This window comes from Oncorhynchus mykiss, chromosome 10 (assembly GCF_057628025.1).
Source record: "Oncorhynchus mykiss isolate SJ-2025 chromosome 10, ASM5762802v1, whole genome shotgun sequence".
NCBI classification, from domain to species: Eukaryota; Metazoa; Chordata; class Actinopteri; order Salmoniformes; family Salmonidae; genus Oncorhynchus; species Oncorhynchus mykiss.
Window position 1 is genome coordinate 86,959,946 of NC_143031.1, and position 16,370 is coordinate 86,976,315.

Genomic DNA, 16,370 nt, shown 5'->3' on the forward strand with positions numbered 1-16,370 from the left:
AGCAGACACACAGAGAGGTGGTCGGTCCCCCCACCCCTTCTATTCATGACATCATACCGCAGGTACACAAGGCAGACCTCCTACTCGTGCATGACGTCATACACAACGACATCATAAAGAACACTGACGTCACGGTGTTCTAGATCTATGACCGTGGTCCGGTACCATGACAACGTCACCTTTTATACCTCTGGCTTCCCAGCAGAGTAGCAATGTTATTGAAAAAAACAAAACAATTCCCCTGACCATAGATAGCTACCGTCTCTGAAAAAGCTATGATTGCTTTTACTTCCATCCCAGTCTCTCTCTCTCTCTCTCTCCCTGCCTATACTAGAGCACGACTTAACTCGGGTGTAGCAGGTGTCTTTCATGTTTACAGAGTTTGGGCGTTATTGGTAATCGGCCAGTGTGCTGGACATTGATGTAGTGAGTCTGAAGAGATAGCTACAGTATGTTTACAGTGAGAAACCCCCCCAATCTCACTAGGTCTCTGCAAACCACTTGAACACATCCTAGCTCAGTCAGTCTTGGCAGATAGCCATGGGGGGGGGGGGGGGGTTGGTTTTAACCGACTAACCTTCAGCCGTTTCACCACCTCATCGTTGCTTATCTTCTCCGTGATTTCCTTCACTCCGGGCGGGTAGGTGATCTTGCTGTCCCCCGCCGGTTTCTGCTGCTGCGGGAACTCCATGCTTGTCGTCGTTTTAATCCACACAGTCCTCTACTGGCCTCTATAGGCCAGGAAACAAAACACACATCAACACAGCCATTCTACCGCACTTCTCAAAAAAACATCGTTTTTAAAACACGGTTTTGTGCTTCTGATTATTATTTATGCGATAGACTGCGAGGGGAATAGGCACGCGTCAGTCGACTAGGGAGAAATGTCTCCCTGAATGAAGTTGTTTTTTTTGTATAATTAAAAATTGTAAAAAATCCTGGCTGTGCTAGTTAGCATGTTAGCTAACCAGCGCGATATCCGCTCTGCAATCGCATGTTCTTACATCAAGATTAACGTTAAATGTTTTGTAGCCAACAGTTTGGTTTGCGTTTTCAAATACAATATATATACCATTACACCTGTGTGTCTGTTGAAAGAGTCCGACAAATCAAATTAATATCTATAAAAAATAAACATACTACTATTGCAGGATGAGTTGCGATGCTAGCTAGCTAGCTAGCCATGGTAGTTGGTTCACAAGACCCGCACTGTGTATGCTAAGCTAAGCTAACCAGCTAGCATTTTTAGCAATGTTAGCGTCGTTAGCATCGTTAGCATTGTTAGCATCGTTAGCCTAGGCCTCAAACTACTCACAGAGAACACCATCACATTTGCACATCACTGTTGTTACCAAAAGAGACAGAAATTAAATTCACTAATAATAGTTATTCTCAAGACCTCTTTCTGCGAACGACTTCCTGTCATGTTTAGCGTTTAGAAGTAAAAAACAACTTTATTTGTCCAGGAAAATAAAGATAGATCAACTTCGTTATGTTTGTTTCAACTTCAAGCTCTCTCTGTCTCTGTCTCTCTCCACATCGTTTCCTTACAGTGGCGCTTACTTCTCTTGGTTGTAAAAAATGCAATCGTCGCCCTCCCTCTCCAACATCACAATTATCACAAAAGAAAGCTTTTTGTACACATACAACTACGAGCCAAAAATATCTGCAAACAGTAGCCGCGGTCCACCAAAAATAAACCCAACATGTAATTCCTGTATGATATTTACCTCACCAATGAGCGGGTTTAATTCATGAGGTTGTGTGTGTGTTTTTAGTTTCGGCACAAAGCTCCGTGTCTCCAGTCTCAGCAGCCAGTCTCAGCAGTTTGAATGTCCCCTCTGTGGACGCTGGGTGGACGGCGCCGTCCTCGGTCTGACCGGGGTACTGCAACACACCTCATCAAGCGGGACTCGGAAAAACCAAACGCCAACTTCCCCCTTCTTCTTTTTTCTTTAGATTGCAGGAACATAAAAACCCGACAGGAGATGCTGATCCCAGGTCAGTATTTAGAAGCTCCCTGAATGGATAGGGGTTGAAGTTGTGGAGGGGAAAACTGATTCTAGGTTTGTGCATGACCGGAATATAATTTATGAGGTTTGGAAGGAGTTTTCAATACTGTACCAAATAAATTAGAATAGCAGACAAGGCACTTATATTATGCCAGTGTACCAAAGTTGCAGATATTAATAAATGTAAAAGAGAATGATTTAACACCATTGTAAATACAACCCATATTTATGCTTATTAATTTTCCCTTTTGTACTTCAACCATTTATACATTGTTACAACACTGTATATATATAATATGACATTTTACATGTCTTTATTCTTTTGGAACTTCTGTGAGTGTAATGTTTACTGTTAATTTTTATTGTTTATTTCACTTTTGTATATTATCTACCTCACTTACATTTGGCATGCCAATAAAGGCCCTTGAATTGAAATGGATTTAAATGAACAACAACATAACGACAACATCTTGTTGATTTGGCAGGATTTCCCCGTGGTCTTATTTCTCTCTCTCTCTCTCTCTCTCCAGTATCTATCAGGACGAACTGTAGTTGACCAACCCAGCCGCTTGGTGCGCTGCTGTTGTTGTTTCAGCCCAGCTTCCTCAAACCAGCTTCTTCCGTTGTTTTTAACATGGCCACAACACCACGCTAGTCAGATACTTATCTACGACAACTGTTTTTAAACATTAGCACACCGAGAATGCCAAGGAAAAAGAAAAACGGCCATAGCCCGGCCAGAGTACCCGGGTTGTCAAACGACAACAACAACTACTACCGAATACCGGGAACGAGTGACGGCGCTCCGCTGTCGAGAAGTGAATTCAACACCGGGACTAACTCTCACGACTACGGTAGTACTGATATGCTCGTTTCGACAAACTCAGGAGGCATCTCGGCTACTTCTCAGGACAAGGACGAGATCGTGAGGACCATGAAGGAGATGTTTTGCCACCTGGATCCGGAAGTTCTTTACATTGTGTTGGCCGAGTGTGACTTCAGAGGTAAATGACTCTTGACTGACAATATGGCAAGTTGAACGAACGTAGCTAGTCGTGACAAAGTTTTTAGATCGATATTAAGTATGTACCTAACGTGATTGGTTGGGTGCGTTGTTGCAACAGCAATGCTGGTCCCTTTGACCGATATTTCCCATATTGATCATATGATTGATTATGTTGATCAACGTTATGTCAGACGTTATGTGACGTCACCTCTCTCCCACACATCCCTGCTCCTCCCTCCACTTACACCCGACACTCAAACTAAACCACAAAATGTTTTTCTTAGTTTATTTTTTTATTTTTTTACATAAGATTAATAACTACAGTAAAAAAAAGCATCCAGGCTAACAATTTACTTTCCTATTTTGTGAATAGGATAACTCCGCGTTAGCGTGTATTTCAATGTCGTGTGTGCTGACTGTGTGATCGTGTTGTTGCATAATCCCCTGGTGTCACGAGGTGACTGTAGTTCAACAGTTCATATTGGGACTACAGTTCAACAGTACATATTGGGACTACAGTACATATTGGGACTACAGTTCAACAGTACATATTGGGACTACAGTTCAACAGTACATATTGGGACTGCAGTTCAACAGTACATATTGGGACTACAGTTCAACAGTACATATTGGGACTACAGTTCAACAGTACATATTGGGACTACAGTTCAACAGTACATATTGGGACTACAGTTCAACAGTACATATTGGGACTACAGTTCAACAGTACATATTGGGACTACAGTTCAACAGTACATATTGGGACTACAGTTCAACAGTACATATTGGGACTACAGTTCAACAGTACATATTGGGACTACAGTTCAACAGTACATATTGGGACTACAGTACATATTGGGACTACAGTTCAACAGTACATATTGGGACTGTAGTTCAACAGTACATATTGGGACTACAGTTCAACAGTACATATTGGGACTACAGTACATATTGGGACTACAGTTCAACAGTACATATTGGGACTACAGTACATATTGGGACTACAGTTCAACAGTACATATTGGGACTACAGTTCAACAGTACATATTGGGACTACAGTTCAACAGTTCATATTGGGACTACAGTTCAACAGTACATATTGGGACTACAGTTCAACAGTACATATTGGGACTACAGTTCAACAGTACATATTGGGACTACAGTTCAACAGTACATATTGGGACTACAGTTCAACAGTTCATATTGGGACTACAGTTCAACAGTACATATTGGGACTACAGTTCAACAGTACATATTGGGACTGCAGTTCAACAGTACATATTGGGACTACAGTTCAACAGTACATATTGGGACTGCAGTTCAACAGTTCATATTGGGACTACAGTTCAACAGTACATATTGGGACTACAGTTCAACAGTACATATTGGGACTACAGTTCAACAGTACATATTGGGACTACAGTACAACAGTACATATTGGGACTACAGTTCAACAGTACATATTGGGACTGCAGTTCAACAGTACATATTGGGACTACAGTTCAACAGTACATATTGGGACTACAGTTCAACAGTACATATTGGGACTACAGTTCAACAGTACATATTGGGACTACAGTACAACAGTACATATTGGGACTACAGTTCAACAGTACATATTGGGACTACAGTTCAACAGTACATATTGGGACTGCAGTTCAACAGTACATATTGAGACTACAGTACATATTGGGACTACAGTACAACAGTACATATTGGGACTACAGTTCAACAGTACATATTGGGACTACAGTTCAACAGTACATATTGGGACTACAGTTCAACAGTACATATTGGGACTGCAGTTCAACAGTACATATTGGGACTACAGTTCAACAGTACATATTGGGACTACAGTTCAACAGTACATATTGGGACTGCAGTTCAACAGTACATATTGGGACTGCAGTTCAACAGTACATATTGGGACTGCAGTTCAACAGTACATATTGGGACTACAGTTCAACAGTACATATTGGGACTACAGTTCAACAGTACATATTGGGACTACAGTACATATTGGGACTACAGTTCAACAGTTCATATTGGGACTACAGTACATATTGGGACTACAGTTCAACAGTACATATTGGGACTACAGTTCAACAGTACATATTGGGACTACAGTTCAACAGTACATATTGGGACTACAGTTCAACAGTACATATTGGGACTACAGTACATATTGGGACTACAGTTCAACAGTACATATTGGGACTACAGTTCAACAGTACATATTGGGACTACAGTACATATTGGGACTACAGTTCAACAGTACATATTGGGACTACAGTTCAACAGTACATATTGGGACTACAGTTCAACAGTACATATTGGGACTACAGTTCAACAGTACATATTGGGACTACAGTACATATTGGGACTACAGTTCAACAGTACATATTGGGACTACAGTTCAACAGTACATATTGGGACTACAGTTCAACAGTACATATTGGGACTACAGTACATATTGGGACTACAGTTCAACAGTACATATTGGGACTACAGTTCAACAGTACATATTGGGACTACAGTACATATTGGGACTACAGTTCAACAGTACATATTGGGACTACAGTTCAACAGTACATATTGGGACTACAGTTCAACAGTACATATTGGGACTACAGTACATATTGGGACTACAGTTCAACAGTACATATTGGGACTACAGTTCAACAGTACATATTGAGACTACAGTTCAACAGTACATATTGGGACTACAGTTCAACAGTACATATTGGGACTACAGTTCAACAGTACATATTGGGACTACAGTTCAACAGTACATATTGGGACTACAGTTCAACAGTACATATTGGGACTACAGTACATATTGGGACTACAGTTCAACAGTACATATTGGGACTACAGTTCAACAGTACATATTGGGACTACAGTACATATTGGGACTACAGTTCAACAGTACATATTGAGACTACAGTTCAACAGTACATATTGGGACTACAGTACATATTGGGACTACAGTTCAACAGTACATATTGGGACTACAGTACATATTGGGACTACAGTTCAACAGTACATATTGGGACTACAGTACATATTGGGACTACAGTTCAACAGTACATATTGGGACTACAGTACATATTGGGACTACAGTACATATTGGGACTACAGTTCAACAGTACATATTGGGACTGCAGTACATATTGGGACTACAGTTCAACAGTACATATTGGGACTACAGTACATATTGGGACTACAGTACATATTGGGACTACAGTTCAACAGTACATATTGGGACTACAGTTCAACAGTACATATTGGGACTACAGTTCAACAGTACATATTGGGACTACAGTTCAACAGTACATATTGGGACTACAGTTCAACAGTACATATTGGGACTACAGTTCAACAGTACATATTGGGACTACAGTTCAACAGTACATATTGAGACTACAGTACAACAGTACATATTGGGACTACAGTTCAACAGTACATATTGGGACTACAGTACATATTGGGACTACAGTTCAACAGTACATATTGAGACTACAGTTCAACAGTACATATTGGGACTACAGTACATATTGGGACTACAGTTCAACAGTACATATTGGGACTACAGTACATATTGGGACTACAGTACATATTGGGACTACAGTTCAACAGTACATATTGGGACTACAGTACATATTGGGACTACAGTTCAACAGTACATATTGGGACTACAGTTCAACAGTACATATTGGGACTACAGTTCAACAGTACATATTGGGACTACAGTTCAACAGTACATATTGAGACTACAGTACATATTGGGACTACAGTTCAACAGTACATATTGGGACTACAGTACATATTGGGACTACAGTACATATTGGGACTACAGTTCAACAGTACATATTGGGACTACAGTACATATTGGGACTACAGTTCAACAGTACATATTGGGACTACAGTTCAACAGTACATATTGGGACTACAGTTCAACAGTACATATTGGGACTACAGTTCAACAGTACATATTGAGACTACAGTACATATTGGGACTACAGTTCAACAGTACATATTGAGACTACAGTACATATTGGGACTACAGTTCAACAGTACATATTGGGACTACAGTTCAACAGTACATATTGAGACTACAGTACATATTGGGACTACAGTTCAACAGTACATATTGGGACTACAGTACATATTGGGACTACAGTACAACAGTACATATTGGGACTACAGTTCAACAGTACATATTGGGACTACAGTTCAACAGTACATATTGGGACTACAGTTCAACAGTACATATTGGGACTACAGTTCAACAGTACATATTGAGACTACAGTACAACAGTACATATTGGGACTACAGTACAACAGTACATATTGGGACTACAGTTCAACAGTACATATTGGGACTACAGTTCAACAGTACATATTGGGACTGCAGTTCATATTGGGACTACAGTTCAACAGTACATATTGGGACTACAGTACATATTGGGACTACAGTTCAACAGTACATATTGGGACTACAGTTCAACAGTACATATTGGGACTACAGTTCAACAGTACATTGTGACTTAAACTTAGTAAGCATTTACATGTGTGTACAGTCGTGGCCAAAATTTGAGACACAAACATTCATTTTCACAAAGTTTGCTGCCTCAGTTTGTATAATGGCAATTTGCATATACTCCAGAATGTTATGAAGAGTGATCAGATGAATTGCAATTAATTGCAAAGTCCCTCTTTGCCATGCAAATGAACTGAATCCCCCCCCAAAAAAAACATTTCCAATGCATTTCAGCCCTGCCACAAAAGGACCAGCTGACATCATGTCAGTGATTCTCTCGTTAACACAGGTGTGAGTGTTGACGAGGACAAGGCTGGAGATCACTCTGTCATGCTGATTGAGTTCCAATAACAGACTGGAAGCTTCAAAAGGAGGGTGGTGCTTGGAATTATTTTTCTTCCTCTGTCAACCATGGTTACCTGCAAGGAAACACGTGCCGTCATCATTGCTTTGCACAAAAAGGGCTTCACAGGCAAGGATATTGCTGCCAGTAAGATTGCACCAAAATCAACCATTTATCGGATCATCAAGAACTTCAAGGAGAGCGGTTCAATTGTTGTGAAGAACGCTTCAGGGCGCCCAAGAAAGTCCAGCAAGCGCCAGGACCGTCTCCTAAAGTTGATTAGGCAGCAGGCCAGGGATTGGACTGCTGTTTGTGCATCTGCACGCACAGTGAGGCAAAGACTTTTAGAGGAGGGCCTGGTGTCAAGAAGGGCAGCAAAGAAGCTACTTCTCTCCAGGAAAAACACAAGGGACAGACTGATATTCTGCAACAGGTACAGGGATTGGACTGCTGAGGATAAAGTGGGGGTAAAGTCATTTTCTCTGATGAATCCCCTTTCCGATTGTTTGGGGCATCCGGAAAAAAGCTTGTCCCGAGAAGACAAGGTGAGCGCTACCATCAGTCCTGTGTCATGCCAACAGTAAAGCATCCTGAGACCATTCATGTGTGGGGTTGCTTCTCAGCCAAGGGAGTGGGCTCACTCACAATTTTGCCTAAGAACACAGCCATGAATAAAGAATGGTACCAACACATCCTCCAAGAGCAACTTCTTCCAACCATCCAGGAACAGTTTGGTGACGAACAATGCCATTTCCAGCATGATGAAGCACCTTGCTATAAGGCAAAAGTGATAACTAAGTGGCTCGGGGAACAAAACATCAATATTTTGGGTCCAGGGCCAGGAAACTCCCCAGACATTAATCCCCATTGAGAACTGGTGGTCAATCCTCAAGAGGCGGGTGGACAAACAAAACCCCACAAATTCTGATAAACTCCAAGCATTGATTATGCAAGAATGGGCTGCCATCAGTCAGGATGTGGCCCAGAAGTTAATTGACAGCATGCCAGGGCGGATTGCAGAGGTCTTGAAAAAGAAGGGTCAACACTGCAAATATTGACTCTGCATCAACTTCATGTAATTGTCAATAAAAGCCTTTGACACTTATGAAATGCTTGTAATTATACTTCAGTATTCCATAGTAACATCTGACAAAAAATATCTAAAGACACTGAAGCAGCAAACTTTGTGGAAATTAATATTTGTGTAATTCTCAAAACTTTTGGCCACAACTGTACATGTCACACACGGCTAAAGAGTTCATTTAACCAACTGTTCCCTTCCTCTCTCTCTCCTACCATCTCCCCTTCTCTCTCTCTCTCCTGCCACCTCTCTCTCTCTCCTACCACCTCTCTCTCTCTCCTACCACCTCTCTCTCTCTCCTACCACCTCTCTCTCTCCTACCATCTCCCCTTCTCTCTCTCTCTCCTACCACCTCTCTCTCTCCTACCATCTCCCCTTCTCTCTCTCTCTCCTACCATCTCCCCTTCTCTCTCTCTCCTGCCACCTCTCTCTCTCTCCTGCCACCTCTCTCTCTCTCCTACCACCTCTCTCTCTCTCCTACCACCTCTCTCTCTCCTACCATCTCCCCTTCTCTCTCTCTCCTACCACCTCTCTCTCTCTCCTGCCACCTCTCTCTCTCTCCTACCACCTCTCTCTCTCTCCTACCACCTCTCTCTCTCCTACCATCTCCCCTTCTCTCTCTCTCTCCTGCCACCTCTCTCTCTCTCCTACCACCTCTCTCTCTCCTACCATCTCCCCTTCTCTCTCTCTCCTACCACCTCTCTCTCTCCTACCATCTCCCCTTCTCTCTCTCTCTCCTGCCACCTCTCTCTCTCCTACCACCTCTCTCTCTCTCCTACCACCTCTCTCTCTCTCCTACCACCTCTCTCTCTCCTACCATCTCCCCTTCTTTCTCTCTCTCCTACCACCTCTCTCTCTCCTACCATCTCCCCTTCTCTCTCTCTCTCCTGCCACCTCTCTCTCTCCTGCCACCTCTCTCTCTCCTACCACCTCTCTCTCTCTCCTACCACCTCTCTCTCTCTCCTACCATCTCCCCTTCTCTCTCTCTCTCCTACCACCTCTCTCTCCTACCATCTCCTCTTCTCTCTCTCCTACCACCTCTCTCTCTCCTACCATCTCCCCTTCTCTCTCTCTCCTACCACCTCTCTCTCTCTCCTACCACCTCTCTCTCTCCTGCCACCTCTCTCTCTCCTACCATCTCCCCCTCTCTCTCTCTCTCCTACCCCCACTCTCTCTCTCCTACCACCTCTCTCTCTCGCCTACCACCTCTCTCTCTCCTACCATCTCCCCTTCTCTCTCTCCTACCACCTCTCTCTCTCCTACCATCTCCCCTTCTCTCTCTCTCTCCTACCACCTCTCTCTCTCCTACCACCTCTCTCTCTCTCCTACCATCTCTCTCTCTCTCCTACCACCTCTACCACCTCTCTCTCTCCTACCACCTCTCTCTCTCCTACCACCTCTCTCTCACCTACCATCTCCCCTTCTCTCTCTCTCCTACCATCTCTCTCTCTCCTACCACCTCTCTCTCTCTCCTACCACCTCTCTCTCTCTCCTACGATCTCCCCCTCTCTCTCCTACCACCTCTCTCTCTCTCTCTCTCTATCTCTTACCACCTCTCTCTCTCTCTCTCTCTCATATCACCTCTCTCTCTCTCTCTCTCTCTTTCCTACCACCTCTCTCTCTCTCTCTCCCTCTCTCTCCTTCCATGTCTCTTCCTGTAGTTGAGAATGCGATGGATTCTCTCCTGGAGCTGTCTGTAGCAGCTGAGCGTGTTGGCCCCCTCCCTCCCCTCCTCTCCGGGTTCGAGCTTACCGCAGCTCTCCTCAGCCCCCAACACAACTCCTCCAAACCAGACCTTCACCCCCGCCCGCCTACGGGGGAATCCGCTGTCCCCCTCTCCCCTCCCCGACGGGCACCTCCTCTCCTCAGCGAAGATAACCAGGACCTGACCACTGACTTGACAGAAGAGTTTGATGTTCTGATTGACCGTGAGCTGGAGAATCTTACCATACAGCAGGAAGCTGGAGAGAGGGACCACGGTGATCTTCACTCCTCCTCCTCTTCCTCATCCGTCTCTTCCCTCTCCTTGCTCGTTCAGCCCCCGGGCGCCCAGCAGCAGGCCCTGCCACAGCCGCTCCAGTCCGGCCCAAGAGCCTCAGCCTCCACGAGGGGGCTCCCAGAGGATCAGCCATGCCCAGACAGGGTGTTCTCAGCTGGGCAGGCTAGCGGACCTCACTCCCCTGTCTCTGACCTGAGCCTCAACTTCTCGGGAGGAGCAGCCGGTTACCGGCGGCAACGGTCATTACTGGACTTCGGCCATCTCACTTCATCGCCATCCGAGACGGACAGAATTAAACCCAGCCTGCTTTTGGACCCGGGGGCCGCCGATCGCCCCTCTGCATTCCAGGCATACAGGAAACTGGACCAGTTCACTGTTCGTCCAGAGGGTGAGCGGACCGTACCACCAGGCGGCGTAGTAAGGGGGGCGAGGACGAAGACTGGCGTCGCAGGAGAAGAGCGACTCGCCAACCCGTCGTTCTGGAATACTCTAGCGCCGGAGTTCCAACCGCATGCCCGCGGAAATCAGGCAACGGGGCCGGCATTTATCGTCCCTGTGGCGCTAAGCCCCTCCTCCTGGCACACCCGAGCCACACCCGCCTCCCACTGGTTGGCCCAGGGCCCTTTCGGTCAAGCCGCGACCGTCCCCAGGTCTTGGACAGGTGGTGTGTCTGCTGGCCCCAGAGCACCCCTCCAACATGGTAGGCTCCGTCTGGAGGGGCGTGTCCTAGTGCTGCTACGGGGAGCTCCTGGGTCGGGCAAGTCCACCCTGGCCCGGTAAGGGGACGTGTTAGGTGTGTGTATAGGGGGTGGGCGGGGTGTTGGATGGGTGTGTGTGTGTGTGTGTGTGTGTGTGTGTGTGTTTACAATAATGTTAACCACACTCACCAATAATCGTGTGTGCTTGCATGTGTGTGTTATCCCTGTGTGTGCGTGTGTGTGTGTTATCCCTGTGTGTGTGTGTTATCCCTGTGTGTGTGTGCGTGTGTGTGTGTTATCTCTGTGTGTGTGTGTGTGTGTGTGTGTTATCTCTGTGTGTGTGTTATCCCTGTGTGTGTGTGTGTGTGTGTGTGTGTGTGTGTGTTATCTCTGTGTGTGTGTTATCTCTGTGTGTGTTATCTCTGTCTGTGTGTGTGTGTGTTATCTCTGTGTGTGTTATCTCTCTGTGTGTCTGTGTGTGTTATCTCTCTGTGTGTGTGTGTGTGTTATCTCTGTGTGTGTGTGTGTGTTATCTCTGTGTGTGTGTGTGTGTGTGTGTGTGTGTTATCCCTGTGTGTGTGTGTGTCTGTGTGTGTGTTATCTCTGTGTGTGTGTGTGTGTGTGTGTGTGTGTGTGTGTTATCCCTGTGTGTGTGTGTGTGTGTGTGTGTGTAGGGCCATGCTGGAACAGAACCCACATGGGGTGGTGTTGAGCACGGATGATTATTTCTGTCGTCATGGGGACTATCGCTACGACCCCTCAGCTTTAGGGGAGGCCCACGAATGGAACCACGCTAGAGGTATACACCCTAACCCCTCAGCTTTAGGGGACCCTAACCCCTACACCCTAACCCCTACATCCTAACACCCTAACCCCTACGTCCTAACCCCTACAGCCTAACACCCTAACTAACCCCTACACCCTAACTAACCCCTACACCCTAACTAACCCCTACACCCTAACTAACCCCTACACCCTAACTAACCCCTACACCCTAACTAACCCCTACACCCTAACTAACCCCTAAACCCTAACTAACCCCTACACCCTAACTAACCCCTACACCCTAACTAACCCCTTCACCCTAACTAACCCCTACACCCTAACTAACCCCTACACCCTAACTAACCCCTACACCCTAACTAACCCCTACACCCTAACTAACCCCTTCACCCTAACTAACCCCTACACCCTAACTAACCCCTACACCCTAACTAACCCCTACACCCTAACTAACCCCTACACCCTAACTAACCCCTACACCCTAACTAACCCCTACACCCTAACTAACCCCTACACCCTAACTAACCCTACACCCTAACTAACCCCTACACCCTAACTAACCCCTACACCCTAACTAACCCCTACACCCTAACTAACCCTACACCCTAACTAACCCCTACACCCTAACTAACCCTACACCCTAACTAACCCTACACCCTAACTAACCCTACACCCTAACTAACCCCTACACCCTAACTAACCCCTACACCCTAACTAACCCCTACACCCTAACTAACCCCTACACCCTAACTAACCCCTACACCCTAACTAACCCTACACCCTAACTAACCCTACACTCTAACTAACCCCTACACCCTAACTAACCCTACACCCTAACTAACCCTACACTCTAACTAACCCTACACTCTAACTAACCCCTACACCCTAACTAACCCCTACACCCTAACCCCTACTACACCCTAACCCCTACTACACCCTAACCCCTACTACACCCTAACCCCTACACCCTAACCCCTACACCCTAACCCTTACACCCTAACCCCTACACCCTAACCCTTACACCCTAACCCCTACACCCTAACCCCTACATCCTAACCCCTAAACCCTAACCCCTAAACCCTAACCCCTACACCCTAACCCCTACACCCTAACCATGTAAATGATGGAGGCCTCTTTCTCTCCTGTTGTTATTGACAACACCAACATATACTATCCCCTAACCCCTACACCCCTACACCCTAACCCCTACACTGTAACCCCTACACCCTCCACCCTAACCCCTCCACCCTAACCCCTCCACCCTAACCCCTAAACCCTAACCCCTACACCCTAACCCCTACACCCTAACCATGTAAATGGTCTCTGTTTCCCATTGAATAACATGGTGTTGATGTCCTCAGCCCAGGAAGTGATGGAGGCCTCTTTCTCTCCTGTTGTTATTGACAACACCAACATATACTATCCCCTAACCCCTAACCCCTACACCCTAACCCCTACACCTTAACCCCTACACCCTAACCCCTACACCCTAACCCCTACCCCCTAACCCCTACACCCTAACCCCTACACCCTACCCCCTAACCCCTACACCCTAACCCCTACCCCTACACCCTAACCCCTCCACCCTAACCCCTCCACCCTAACCCCTCCACCCTAACCCCTACACCCTAACCCCTACACCCTAACCCCTACACCCTAACTAACCCCTACACCCTAACCCCTACACCCTAACCCCTACACCCTAACCCCTACACCCTAACCCCTCCACCCCTACACCCTAACCCCTACACCCTAACTAACCCCTACACCCTAACCCCTACACCCTAACCCCTACACCCTAACCATGTAAATGGTCTCTGTTTCCCATTGAATAACATGGTGTTGATGTCCTCAGCCCAGGAAGTGATGGAGGCCTCTTTCTCTCCTGTTGTTATTGACAACACCAACATATACTATCCCCTAACCCCTACACCCTAACCCCTACACCCTAACCCCTACACCCTAACCCCTACCCCCTACACCCTAACCCCTAACCCCTACACCCTAACCCCTACACCCTAACCCCTACCCCCTAACCCCTACCCCCTACACCCTAACCATGTAAATGGTCTCTGTTTCCCATTGAATAACATGGTGTTGATGTCCTCAGCCCAGGAAGTGATGGAGGCCTCTTTCTCTCCTGTTATTATTGACAACACCAACATATACTATCCCCTAACCCCTACACCCTAACCCCTACACCCTAACCCCTACACCCCTACACCCTAACCCCTACCCCCTAACCCCTACACCCTAACCCCTACCCCCTACACCCTAACCCCTACCCCCTAACCCCTACACCCTAACCCCTACACCCTAGCCCCTACACCCTAACCCCTACCCCCTACACCCTAACCCCTACCCCCTAACCCCTACACCCTAACCATGTAAATGGTCTCTGTTTCCCATTGAATAACATGGTGTTGATGTCCTCAGCCCAGGAAGTGATGGAGGCCTCTTTCTCTCCTGTTGTTATTGACAACACCAACATATACTATCCCCTAACCCCTACACCCTAACCCCTACACCCTAACCCCTACACCCTAACCCCTACCCCCTAACCCCTCCACCCTAACCCCTACACCCTAACCCCTACCCCCTAACCCCTACACCCTAACCATGTAAATGGTCTCTGTTTCCCATTGAATAACATGGTGTTGATGTCCTCAGCCCAGGAAGTGATGGAGGCCTCTTTCTCTCCTGTTATTATTGACAACACCAACATATACTATCCCCTAACCCCTACACCCTAACCCCTACACCCTAACCCCTACACCCTAACCCCTACACCCTAACCCCTACACCCTAGCCCCTACCCCCTAACCCCTCCACCCTAACCCCTACACCCTAACCCCTACCCCCTAACCCCTACACCCTAACCATGTAAATGGTCTCTGTTTCCCATTGAATAACATGGTGTTGATGTCCTCAGCCCAGGAAGTGATGGAGGCCTCTTTCTCTCCTGTTATTATTGACAACACCAACATATACTATCCCCTAACCTCTAACCCCTACCCCCTACACCCTAACCCCTACACCCTAACCCCTACACCCTAACCCCTACACCCTAACCCCTACACCCTAACCCCTCCACCCTAACCCCTCCCCTAACCCCTACACCCTAACCCCTACACCCTAACCCCTACACCCTAACCCCTACACCCTAACCATGTAAATGGTCTCTGTTTCCCATTGAATAACATGGTGTTGATGTCCTCAGCCCAGGAAGTGATGGAGGCCTCTTTCTCTCCTGTTATTATTGACAACACCAACATATACTATCCCCTAACCCCTCCACCCTAACCCCTACACCCCTACACCCTAACCCCTACACCCTAACCCCTACACCCCTACACCCTAACCCCTACGCCCTAACCCCCCTAACCCCTACCCCCCTAACCCCTCCACCCTAACCCCTACACCCTAACCCCTACACCCTAACCCCTACACCCTAACCATGTAAATGGTCTCTGTTTCCCATTGAATAACATGGTGTTGATGTCCTCAGCCCAGGAAGTGATGGAGGCCTCTTTCTCTCCTGTTATTATTGACAACACCAACATATACTATCCCCTAACCCCTACACCCTAACCCCTACACCCTAACCCCTACACCCTAACCATGTAAATGGTCTCTGTTTCCCATTGAATAACATGGTGTTGATGTCCTCAGCCCAGGAAGTGATGGAGGCCTCTTTCTCTCCTGTTGTTATTGACAACACCAACATATACTATCCCCTAACCTCTAACCCCTACCCCCTACACCCTAACCCCTACACCCTAACCCCTACACCCTAACCCCTACACCCTAACCCCTCCACCCTAACCCCTCCCCTAACCCCTACACCCTAACCCCTACACCCTAACCCCTACACCCTAACCCCTACACCCTAACCATGTAAATGG

General features: G+C 46.6%; 2 protein-coding genes across 17 annotated transcripts in view; one reads left to right on the top strand and one right to left on the bottom strand.

Moving 5' to 3' along the window:
* LOC110512929 (sister chromatid cohesion protein PDS5 homolog A) overlaps window positions 1-1,928 on the bottom strand; it is a 105,833-nt gene extending 103,905 nt beyond the window's left edge. For 4 of the 9 annotated variants that reach the window (XM_090188369.1, XM_090188364.1, XM_090188365.1 and 1 more), the window contains exons 1-2: window positions 1,731-1,928; window positions 578-731 (exon numbers count right to left, since the gene is read on the bottom strand). In XM_090188369.1, coding sequence (XP_090044495.1) covers window positions 578-691 — 114 coding nt within the window. In that variant the 5' untranslated portion in view covers window positions 692-731; window positions 1,731-1,928. Of the gene's footprint in view, window positions 1-577; window positions 732-1,399 lie in introns of all 9 variants that reach the window. The other 5 variants (XM_090188370.1, XM_090188366.1, XM_090188371.1 and 2 more) reach the window with 3 other exon arrangements.
* A 24-nt stretch (window positions 1,929-1,952) lies between these two features.
* The window catches only part of n4bp2 (NEDD4 binding protein 2), a 69,194-nt gene continuing 54,776 nt past the window's right edge, over window positions 1,953-16,370 (top strand). For 7 of the 8 annotated variants that reach the window (XR_016483998.1, XR_016484000.1, XR_016483999.1 and 4 more), the window contains exons 1-3: window positions 1,953-3,016; window positions 10,647-11,760; window positions 12,357-12,481. Coding sequence is in view for 3 of the 8 variants with exons in the window: in XM_090188361.1 (XP_090044487.1) it covers window positions 2,716-3,016; window positions 10,647-11,760; window positions 12,357-12,481 (1,540 nt within the window). In the remaining 5 variants the exon portion in view is untranslated. Of the gene's footprint in view, window positions 3,017-10,646; window positions 11,778-12,356; window positions 12,482-16,370 lie in introns of all 8 variants that reach the window. The other variant, XM_090188363.1, reaches the window with a different exon arrangement.